Raw genomic sequence first — 12,434 nt, forward strand, 5'->3', positions numbered from 1 at the left:
AATTGAGATGAAAAAAAAATGTGAAAAATGATGTAAAAATAAACTTTTTAATTAAAAAAAAAAAAAAGTCCATTACGATTTCACTGTGTGTCGATATCGAGAGAGGGGAAAAAAGAAAGGCACTGACCCAACTAACTCAACCCTACAATGATTCAGAACTGAGGCTACTAGAGGGGAAGGAGAGATGGGTTAGGAGCAAAGGGGGGAGGGGACCCAAGGACTTTTATAGGCATGGTGTGGTGACACCATCTGAGGAGGCGTGAATGGTTTCCTTCAGTCACATACAGTATTATAAATCAAGTTAACTCAATAAAGAACAGTTGAGAATTTAAAGGGAAAAATAAGTAAAAATGTGTTAACAGTAGAAAGTATCATCAATCAATTTTATATATTAGCTGGAGATAAGAAATTATTATCTATTGAGTTTTGATGAGATTAGATATTTATTTTCATTTTATCAATTTTGCGCATTCTTACACCTTATCTATTTCCTAATGGGCTGTTGGTGTTTTGTTATAGATTAATAAGTGCTGTTAACAAATAAAAATTGGTCTTTAGTAATATAATATGCATCTACACTTATATATCAAGTTAGAAATATTGTTCCAATTTGTTTATTATATTTTTTAAAAATGTATTTATTTATGCATATAACAACTGGGGTACAGGCCAGAGATGCAGGAGGTGAGAGCATTCACCAGAGACAGAGTGGGAAACAGAACCAGAGGACTGACTGAAATACACTGCTGAGGGAAGCAGCCAGGAGACAGGGAAGGTCTGCTGTGCAATGTAGGTCAGCTCCCTGGCCAGATATCGAACTTGTGCAATTTGTTCTTTAACTGAGCACATTTATTCTGCATAAACTTTTAGGAGCTAAATTTATCAACCTTTTGCATTATAGCATCTCAATTTAAATTTTGTTTTAAAATCCTTGTTCCATAAGTATTGGAAAGAAAATTAATTTTTCCTAGTATTTTTATAATTCCTTCCTTATTTGTTCCCCTTTTTTGTTTTTACAGGCCATTTATTTATCACATGCAGATTTGGTTTTGAGGAAGGTGGACCAGCCTTGTCTTTTCCACACGGTGCAGCAGCTCTAGTCACCATTTTCTGACAGTCCCCTCTTCTCAGCTGAGAAGTGCTTACTTGGTAAACCACGTTTTAAGCAGAGCACTTCTAATCTGCTGGACATCTTAAGTCCAAAATTCCTCCCCCAGAGAATCCAACTCTACACAATCTAGCAGTGACAGCAGTGAAGGCTCTGAGACGGAGATCCACACCTTGCCGCCTCTCAGCAGATATGAGAATGTCTTGCTTCACGCTGTGGCGCTTTGCAAAAATGATTTTTACAGAACGGGAACATGGGATTTGTATTTCCATTAGTCTCCTATTCTTCCCTGCAATTTAGGTAACTAGTTTGTGTTTCTGGATGATCCAAATACAAAAGCAAGCTCAGCCTTCATTCATAATACAACACTCCCCCACAGAAGGGTAATTAGAGAGACTGAAGGGATTACTCAGCAGTCTTTTCAAATTGATCCTAAAGTCTCCCTCAGGTAGCAGCTCCACTTAGGCCTCTGTAAATATTTGTGGAATGAGTAAGAATGTTGGTCTCTTAGAACTATCAAGGGGAGGACAGCTGCCTGCAGAGCAGCGCTGTCCAACGCAAGTGCACTATGAGCCACATATGGAATTTCTAGCCTCCTACTAACCACATTCGAAAACTTATAAAAAGGACAGGTAAACATGATTTTAATAATATATCTTATTTAACCCAGTATAAGCTAAGATATCACCACCTTAACATGGAATCAATATTAAGAACTCTTGTGAGAATTACGTTCTCTTTGCTTGGAACGGAGTCTTTGCAATCTAGTGGGCACCATGTACTGTCACCCTCAATCTGAACCACCCACATTCAAAGGGCTCACTTGGGCCTCCCTGGTGGTACAGGGGTTAAAGTCTCAGGGCTATCAAGCTGCCCCCAGCTACTGCGGCAGGAGTTCCATCACCAGCCAGGGAGCTGGCTCACATGGCGCAGCAGACCTCTTCCTGTCTTGCCCACTGCTCTCCTCAGCAGTGTTATTTCAGTACATTTGTTCTGCTCCCCACTCTGTCTCTGGTGAATCCTCTCATCTTGACCTACACCCCAGTTCTTGTATGCATAAATAAAAACAAATCATTTTAAAAAAAAAAACTAAAGGGGTCACTTGCCACCCATTCCAACCAGCTCAGCTCAAGCCCTCAGGAGAGACGGGAGAGAAAGTTGAACCCAGGAGGCCATCCCCAAGCTCATCAACCACACAGTTTCTGAATGGAGAAAGCAGGACTGAAAACTACTCCCCTGACCTCCCATGCCCCAATTTTTGAAGCCTTCCAAGACCTGAAGTAGTTCACTGCTAAGGGCAGCAAGGGTTAGTCCTTACACAGCAAGTCAGTGAGGAACACAGGCTGATTATTCAACCCTCACAATATCATGACACAGAAAAGGATTTTCAAAGTAACCGCCTCATTCTATTAGGTCAGGAAGGTGAAACATCAGTTATTTAACTCTTCCCTAGTTTTAATTATTTCCACCTCTGTTGGCCCCAACTGTTAAAAAATAACTAGAATGTTCTTTTTGAGTTTTCTGATTTTGAAATGTAAGTGAAGGGAGGGAGCACATCATTGAAAGTCTATAAAGAATTTTAGCTCAGACGGCTGAATAAAGGATGGTCAAAGAAAATCACAGGAAAAGCTCTGAACTTGGGAGTCGAAAGGTCTAGATCAGAGTCAGATGTCTGCCCTCACTGGTTGAGTGATCTTAAGAGTAGGCAGAACATCAGGTCACCAGGGGGTCCACACTCCCTGTTCATCTCTACCTGAGTGAACCACTTACACCCCATGGTTTCAGTTTCCTTAGCTGTAGAAAATGGGAAAGCATTATCAATTCTGCACATACCAGAAGTAAGTAAAGGTTCAAGTGCTTTGTACCCTACAAAATCATATTAATGTGTTATTCTCACAATTCAGGGAGGTCTTAACTGGCTTTGATGCCTCAAGCAATTCACTTTATCTTATGCTGAGTACCTTAAATTTTCATATATAATGTGAAATTGGACTTATCCGGTAAAGCTTCATGAATATGAAAAATACAAATATCTTTTCTCAACTTAAAATAAAAAATAATGCAATTCTAAATACTCAGCAGTAGAATCCTCTGTATTAGGTATATAAGCCTAGGTCCATGCTGGCCAGGATCAAACATTTGGAGTTTTTTGTTCAAACAAGTGTTTTCTCAGTGACCATGATAAACCAGAGTATTGGGTAAAGAAAAGAGGGAAACAGGGTAACATCACCTCTGTGTATTGAAAAAAGATGACCATAGGAGTGGCATGATGGATTTCTAATGTTAAGGGGCTGAGGTGCAAATTCTCAGGGCTGCAACTCTCAGGCAGGTGAGGCTAATGAATGAGGAAAATCAGGTAGAGATGAACAGGGAGTGTGAACACAGTGGTGACCTGAGATGTTCTACCTACTCTTAAGGGGCAGCTGATTTTTTTTTTTTTTAAATGAAACCTAGAAGTTAGGCCTATGTAAGACCTCCTTACTGTCCCATCTTAACAACTACTTATAACAAAACCATTCTGTAAGTCAAGTATAAAAGTCATGTGAGGGTCATAGCAGTTGGTCGTCTGTGATTTAGGGGGGAAAAAGTTGAGGAGAAGATAGCAGGGGCAGAAGAAAAGCCAAAGGTCCTTAGAATCCAAGACCCTGCAATGTGTCCCAATCCAGCCATGCAACCAATGTCCCAGAAATGACAAAGACAATTTCAAGGAGCTAAAGAATGATGGTTGTGATGCTTAATTGTACTGGGGTGGGGGGTGCAGGTGGAGGGAGAGTAGTGGTAGATATAACTGAGAGAATAAAACAAAGGCTATGAAAAGGCAGTTAGTCGGCAGCCAGGAGGGCAATTTCAGGGACTAGCAAGGCCAAAGGGTAACCAGAGGTATATCAGGAAACGGGGAGAAAGAGCGCACCAAGGGTGACTCTGGCACAGAAGGAGAATACTAAGATACTGACCTTAGTGATTTTACAATTTTGTTTGAATCTTTCTTTTTTGCAGCATATAGAGAAAACTGCATTCTATGTATGTGGGGCTGAAGTAGGTACAGTACGCTACACTCTATTACACAAGGCAATGGTGCCTTACAGCACTTAGGAAAAATGTTCTTGAACCAACTGTATTTCATTACAGAGAAACTTGTTCCCTATTGATTTCAATAATCAAGATTATTCTGCTCATGCCATTTATGTGCGACATTTCTAGACAATCATGAAGAATCATATATAGAACATTCAGTCTTCTTCGTGATACACAACGTGTGGTTAATTAAAACCTACTTTGTGGCCCTCCCTGGTGGCGCAGCGGGAAAGCACAGCACTGAGAAGCTAAAGCCACCTCTGCATGAGTTCGATTCCCGCCTGCCCCGGAGGAGACCACATGGCGCGGCAGACCTCTCCTGACCCGCCCACTGCTCCCCTCAGCAGTGTACTTCGTCCATCTGCCTGTTCTGCTTCCCGCTCTGTCTCTGGTGAAGCCTCTCACCACCCTTGCATTTCTGGCCTGTACCCCTCAGTTCTGTATGCATAAATAAATAAATCTTTAAAAAAAAAAACAAACAAAAAACCTACTTTGCTTCTTAAAGACAGAGCAAATTTTAAAATCCATTAGAAATGAATTAAATAAGAAAACTTAGTAGACCATAAGACATTATGGTTTCCATTAATTGCCATTTCTTCAGAAAAGGCAACCTCAGATATCTGAAATTCTTGGGCACTGGAATCATTTCTGAAAATTAACTGTTTAAGTGTCAGAATTCTCAAAGTGTAGGACAGAGACCCTGACTCACTTCTCGATTACCAGCTGCATGTCTCTTAACAAGATACTTAACGTTATTTGAAAAATGGAAGAAATAATTAACTAAATTTTCATTACTCTAGACAAAAATTAAAATGTCCTATACATTCCTTAAGCAAAATTTAATGATGATGCTGATGATTCTGTACCAACATATGGAACATTAGGTTCTAGGAGCTCTGAGGCCAGTGTGGGACCAGAGTCTCAGGCAGTAATCAAGGGCAGTACAGAGACCCTGATTCACTTCTCAATTACCAGCTGCATGTCTCCAAATAAGACACTTAAGTTGTTTTAAAAATGCAACAAATAATTAACTAAATTATGGTTCAGTTACTAGAATGCTTATTATATACTCATCAAAACTGGTGGTTAGTAGCACTATCATAATGCAGAGAAAGCCAAAATCATGTGTTATCATATCATTAAAGCACAAAGAAAAAGAATGGAATGATATTTACCAAAATTATATGTGACAGGACAAAGGGTTATTTATTCATTTCCAACTTTTCTGGGATGTGACATTATAGAAATAAAATCATTAAAAATATTCCTTGTGTGGCCCTCCCTGGTGGTGCATTGAAAGCTAGCTGCAGCCGCTTCAGTGCAAGTCTGATCCCCAGCCACAGAGGTGTTCCACATGGTGCAGCAGACCTCTCCTGTCTTGCCCTCTGCTCCCCTCAGCAGTGTACTTCATTGATCTGCCTGTTCTGCTCCCCACTCAGGTGTCTGCTGAACTTTCTCACCACCCCTGCACCTCTGGCCTGTACCCCAGTTCTGTATGCATAAATAAATAAATCTTTAAAAAATACATATTCCTTGCATAGATGTGGCTCTCAAGGAATAGAGAAAAACACCATCATCTTTACACCTGACTGTTCTCTTAGTTTCCACCAGGGCTGAAAGAACAGCACAAACAGTGGAAGTTCAGTGCAAGGGCTGTTTTGTTCTGTCTCTGCATATGAAAATGAGGGAAGAAAGACTTTCTACAGAAAGACAGAAGACAGCTCTTTCGTGAGCTGGAAAAGCAGCAATCCTAAGGTTTGTTTTCGGAATGATCACTACATCAACTTAGTGAGAGGCCTGGGTACAGCCAAGCTGAAGAATTCTCCGATTCCTGGGGGGAAGCACTATAGATGTCATTTGGTCATTTTCCTTGGCCTATGGTGAAGGCTCTGCAGGAAACCTGAATTTTTACGTTCTATAAAACGAAATAAAGTACCAGAAACTGCACGTTCATGCAGTGAGAACTTAGTAAAAATGAACTGATCTTCAGAATCTCAGCTCCTTGAATGTTTTCCTGATGGAAAACAAAAGCAAACGCTTAAATTAGAAAGCAGCTGCTGAGTAATATGTAGAGCATAAACTGTACCAAGGAGGAGTCTTGTTAAGAATGGGGTCTAACGAAGTCGCCTCTAGCCACAGATATTAAGCAGCTGTTAAAGTCCAGAAGAGATCTACCTTTGCACTTATAGAAACTATTTTCCTTCTTTGTCAGTATGGTGAATAAAAAGCAACAATGACATGTATCAAGCTCATAACACACAGAAGATGTGAAAAAACCTGCATCCTGGGACAAAATCCATTATGCTTCAAAAAAAAAAGGGCTACTCAAAAGCAGCTCCAATGTATTGGGTCAATCAAAATTAAAGGTGAAAGTATGACACTAAGCAATGGAGTAATTCTTACTGATTACTCAACAATATCTCCTATTTTCATTTATAAAACTTAGTTTACTTCAAAATTGAAGGGTAAATTTGGAGGCTAAGCAATGGAGTAATTTTTTCCCATTTCTCAACATTTTCTAACATTTTTAAAAAATTTACATCATTGTGCATTTTTCTTTTTTTTTTCTGAAAGTGTTTGCTTTCTTTCCACAGGTGTATTTTCTTACATTTCTTGAATACAAAATTATTTCAATCAATTGAACATTTAACAATTTAACTTAAAAGACTTCATCACAAAACACAAGCAATAGAACATCCTTTTACAATGTTGGATCAACTCTCTTTGATTGTTAAATCAAATACTATTGTTTTGGTCTCATTATTCTTTGCAGCAGTCTCTAGATTACAAAAGAAAGCTAATGTTTTTATTCTCACCTCTTTCAGGGGTCACCTCTACAGTTTTAAACCAAACCTCTACTTCTAATTCCTTGGAACACAGAGCGTATCTCCCAGAAAGAGGAAGTTAGCATCCCCATCATTAAGGCCACGGTGCTGTCAGAGACCTGTACATATGATTTTCCAGTGCTAAGGCTGATAATACTTGCTTCTTTTCTCTATAAAAAAAATTCTAAGATTTGCCTTTGGGTTGATTATAAAAGCTAAAAACAACAAACTAACTCACTGAACTATACATTTAAATATATTCAGCTTATTGTAAGTAACTTAAAGCAAAATAAAGATATTGGGGGAAAATGAGATCCTTGACAATAAACTAAGTCCGAGGAGTAATCTCAAGCAGATGAAAATTCATCTCAAGATGAATCTAGTCTTATCTTTTAGAGATAAATAATCTGCACAGGCTCCAAGATATAATCTACAAAGTACGGCTATGATTAAATCTGAAAAAATCCTAAATAAGGAATAAACAAATACTCACATTTATTAAAAAAAAAAATTTTTTTTTTCATGAGGGCCACACAGTAGATCTTTTGGCTTTGAGGAATGTAACTTCCTGACATAAGACCAAGGTAAACCGATAGTAAAACATATGCCTAGGTAGTAAATGATACAAGTATTAGGTGAAATGTATAAAAGCTGGCAACATCTAAAACCAGGCTGGTTTTTGGCTTAGAGTCATCTTTCAAATTTCTTAGGTTGTTCCTTCATTCATTCAACCAACATTTATCAAGAGTCTACCATGGGCAGGTGTTGTACAGGATGTCAGGGGACCAAGGTAAACCAGAAGACAAGAAGAGTTCATCTTCTAAAGAGACAAGGAGGGTGGCAGACAGTAGCTCCCACATGACCAAATAACAAAACAGAGAGTAGACAGTGCAATGGAGGGATAATATTAACAAGGGCAAGAATAGCTGCTTATTAGAATAAGAATAGCTGCTTATTAGACCACTACTTTGTACAATTATTTTTATATTATTTATGGCAAAAAGAGCAAGTTATTTATTTTTGTCCTGAGCAAACTAGGTAAGTGACATTTTAAGTAAATGAGTAGGAATCAAAATACCAGCATAATTTAAATAAATATTTATAATTTGGTATAAGACTACAATGCATAATAATGCTTGAAAAACACCCCAACCCTCCTATCTAACACTTAACTTCATTCAAGCTAAGAATCATGTCATCTTTGTCCAATGTCTGCTAAACTTGAATGAGTTAGCTCTGAATTAATGAGGTCATTAAAATCTTCCATTTTATTTTGGAGACTAGTATTTTAATACAAAAAAAGGAGCAGGCCATTGTTTTGTTTTTGTTTTTGTTTTTAAATAAGTGCATTCAGTCTTTGACAAACATGTCCTTTAATACATCCCTTGGTATGATGTCTGCAAGAATTCCTGAGGTTTTCCCCCAAGAAACCCTTACTCACTACTCTCCAACTCCAGTCTAAACAGAATCATAACCACTATCCAATGGTTTGACCAGAAGGTTATCTGATGTGAGAATCTGCAAAGCAGGAGAACCCTAAGCTCAAAAACTTAAAGACTCTAAGGAACAGAATCTGGGGCCATTTATAGAATATTTTCTTCCCTCTTCCTCAGCTAAAGAGTCCAATTCTCTTTTTAAACCTTGAAGAATTCTGAATTTCAGTAAGAGGTCACTGTGCCAATCACTATACCACCACCACCACCTTCTAGCACAGGCAAGGACTACATGTGATACACATGCTGCTAGAGAAGAGACTGAAGAAACAGACAGCCACTCCAGTAACATTTCTCACTATCTCAGACCTCCAGCTCAAATTTTCTTCCAATCTACCTCTAAAATCTCAACTTCTTAATTTTTACACCACTCCCCTTAATCTCAGTTTCATAGCCAAACCACTGAGCCCAGAGATTCCACTCCAGATCTGAATCTACAATCCTAACTCACAGACCTATCCATTTTAGGGTATCTGCCACTAGCAAGTACCTTGGGCATTTCCATTAATAAAGTCAACCACAAGCAGTCAAGGGGGAATTCCAGCTTCTGCTGACAAGTGGTGGCAAATAAAGATGTTTCTCCAGAAATCCAGAATCAAATCTGCACACACTTTCCTTATTATGGGTAGAGTCTTTATCTGATCATTGCTATACTCTGGTATATTCTGGGTTGTGAGCCAATAAGAACTACAGACTACCATGGATAAAGCCAGCAGTGCCAAAGCCTCTGAGATATGTACAGCTGACCCGTGAACAATACTGGTTTGACATAAAAGATACCACTGATATGCAGAATTCAGCATTCATATTTCCACCAACCTCAATAGCTCTCTGTGCCAATTCACCACTGGGCGGTAGTTGGCTTCCTCAAACCCCTATGCACCAGTTCTTCAACTGCATTATCACATTCTATCTCAACAAACCTCTGGTGGGTGGGGATGTGGGTCAACAGTTTGAAGCAGCACTGAGAAAAAAAGCATCTAACACTGATGGAGACTTAAATGGTAAGTTTACAAGATAAATGCAAACAATGTACAAGTGATCTTTTTTGTAACAAAGCCTGTTTTTACATTGAAAACTATCTGGACCCTGAAGTGGTTTACAGAGCAAGAGAAAAAAACATTATTTACAGAAAAATTTCAGTTTTTGAGGACTAAGGTTGGCTTTACCCTTCTGAGGCTGCCAGTGTGAGACAGTTTACACCGCATTTAAATAGCAAGGTGTGGTGGGTTGCTATTGAAATCTGCCTTCACTTTATTCCCCTAAAGGCTAAACCAGGTGTCACTAATCCCCAGTTTCCCTGCTCCCCACCAGAAACTTTAGTCTGACAGCTTGACATCAAAGAAATGTTCCTAGTCTCTGAGAGATAGATGATTTGTTTGCCTTGTCTCAACTGGCAAAATTCTGGTTCAAATGGAGAAAATACTCATTTGAAAGAAGAGCAGCAAAAGAATGAAAATGCCTTCCACTTGGGCAGAAGTTTATCTTTCCAATTTAAATCAGAGTAAATAATCCTAATGACGTGAGTGACTATAGATTTGCTGTGGGTGGACATTTTATGCTTATTTGTGCAATCTTAATACCTGCCCCCAAACAAAAGGAGAGCAATCCTTTTTCATGCATCACGAACCAAGTATTGGCATGTAATATTGATAATACCTAACAAGTAAAGACAGGCTTTCATTACTAAGCTGGTGCTTTCCCATGCTCTTCAGGGTATCTATTCAAATACTTGGAGATATCTGTAATTTTCCGTGATCCACAGTTAGAATATATAAATAATATACAGAAAGGAGTGCCTGAGAGTCAAGACTTTTTTCCTTTTGTTTACTTGAAAGGAAGAAAAAATATTTCAACAAACAGTAACATCTGAAGGGTAAGGATAAAATTCAAGACTTGTACATGGTTTGAATTAGTTTCCCTTGGATATACAGTAGTCAAATGATTTTTAATGCAAACTTTGGCAACCTCACCGTCTGTAGAGGAAATTGAGTGCTGGCTACAATGACACAATTTGTCATTTTAGTTTTCAGAATCATGCCAAAACAAATGCCTCAGATAAAAAAAAATGGAAAACAAGTGAGGTAGTTTTTCTTTTTAACATGCTGGAGATAGAAGCTTTGATATCTTCAGGAACAGAATTCTGTTCAAACCCCCCAAAACCTATGCTTGCTCTAGCTTCTTGGCTTTTGGACCTGCTGGTCTCCCTGCACAGACGTTCCTCCTGCCATAAAAATGTACCTTTCCCATTTCTTTTTGCCCCTCTATTTATCATAAACACTGGCCAAGGCCTCACTTCCCCCCAAAGGCTTTTGAGGCCTCAGCTAACCTTTTATGGTGATTTGGGCTGTTTTATTCTTTGAAAATAACATCAATTTGGTTTTCAGCATGACTAAAGGACATGAAAGCTTACAATACATGATGTAACAAAGGCATTCTGTAAATTGCAACTTTCTAGTTCATTTGTAATTTAGAATAACACAAAAATGTTACTTTATACATATTCACTACAAGAATTTCGCTGACTCAGGTTCACCACAACCTTTCTGAGGAAAGCTGATTTTAAAAGGGGGGAGAGTTAAGATGCTGATGCAATGAGGGGAGGCACACTCATTTATTTAGATTTTGGGGGAGCTGCCTCTATACATCATTATTCTAATTCTGATGATGTGGCAGATAAGGACAGATGTAAACAAACAGATATAGTCATCTGAAATCCTATCAGCTTTTTGAACCCCAAACTGGTAAATGGAGCAGAAACAGTACAGGTACCAACTGGAAGCATACAATAACATCTCAGGACATGCAGGAATGCTTTTAGCAGGGACACAAAGTAAAGAGTTTCAAACATCTCAGTCTTCAGTATTTGTGGGGCAGGATGGAGGAATTCATCCTAATCCTGCCACGGATCTGGAACAGGGTGTTCCCACCACCTATGTAGTGAGGACTTTTTTTTTTTAATAAACAAGGTATTTATCTTTTCCTTCCAATTTTATTAAGACATAATGGGAAAATTAAAATCGCATAGTTAAAGGTGTACAACATAATGATTTGCTATGCTATACACTGCAAAGTGATTGTGAGAACTTAACATTCAGATTGCATAACTACATTGTCTTTTTTTGTTGTTGTTTTTAACTGAGCTGGGTACTGACACTATTGAGGTTCCTGCAGATCTGCTTACCTCAACATATGAAATTGGAAATATTCCTATTTTGTCGGCCAGCATGCCTTCAGCCCAGTTTTCATCCACTCTGCGGATCACGGTCAAAACATCATCCTGAAGAAACAGCAAACATTAGTTGCATTAATGCTTGTCACTTAATTTCCCTTTCAAAGATGTTCCCGTGTTGAGGGTACATGAATTAAGATGATATGACAAATCTCCAATGTTTGCATGAACTGAATGGCAACTACCAACCAACCTGGGGTCATCTCTGACAGTGGTAAAATGATGCTACCTGCTTATTTTATCTTTATAAACTGCAACCTCAAGTGCTACCACACCAGCCTCCTGTACTTCTTTTATAAATAGATTTGTAGGATCTTCTCACTTTCTCTCTGGTAATACATCAAATGTCCATTCAAATGTGTATCTTTTTGTATTTCTTTATTACAAAACCACAAATCTCTTAAAAATGCAAATTTTATCAATCAAATCTTGTCAATTCAGTGACATATATCCCTGGGCTTTCAGCAATCTACATATAAAGTAAAGACATAAAATTGTTTCACTTTGTTATCATAATTCCAAGACTTAAAATTCCTGACGGTGCATACATCTTATACAGAAAATAATAAAATTTAGGCTATATCTGTTTACAATAGCCAAGATATAGAAACAACCTATGGGGGGAGGAGGGAGGAAAGTTGGGGGAAGAGAGAAAGACAGTGGACTATGGTGGAGGACACAGAGCCACAGGGCCCACACCT

General features: G+C 38.5%; 1 protein-coding gene across 2 annotated transcripts in view; it reads right to left on the reverse strand.

Moving 5' to 3' along the window:
- The window catches only part of SH3RF1 (SH3 domain containing ring finger 1), a 151,549-nt gene that overhangs the window by 49,380 nt on the left and 89,735 nt on the right, over positions 1–12,434 (reverse strand). For both annotated transcript variants that reach the window (XM_012724972.1, XM_004682388.2), the window contains exon 3: positions 11,686–11,781. In XM_012724972.1, coding sequence (XP_012580426.1) covers positions 11,686–11,781 — 96 coding nt within the window. The remainder of the gene's footprint in view (positions 1–11,685; positions 11,782–12,434) is intronic.

This window comes from Condylura cristata, unplaced genomic scaffold, assembly GCF_000260355.1.
Source record: "Condylura cristata isolate star-nosed mole 26May11 unplaced genomic scaffold, ConCri1.0 scaffold00014, whole genome shotgun sequence".
Taxonomy (NCBI): domain Eukaryota; kingdom Metazoa; phylum Chordata; class Mammalia; order Eulipotyphla; family Talpidae; genus Condylura; species Condylura cristata.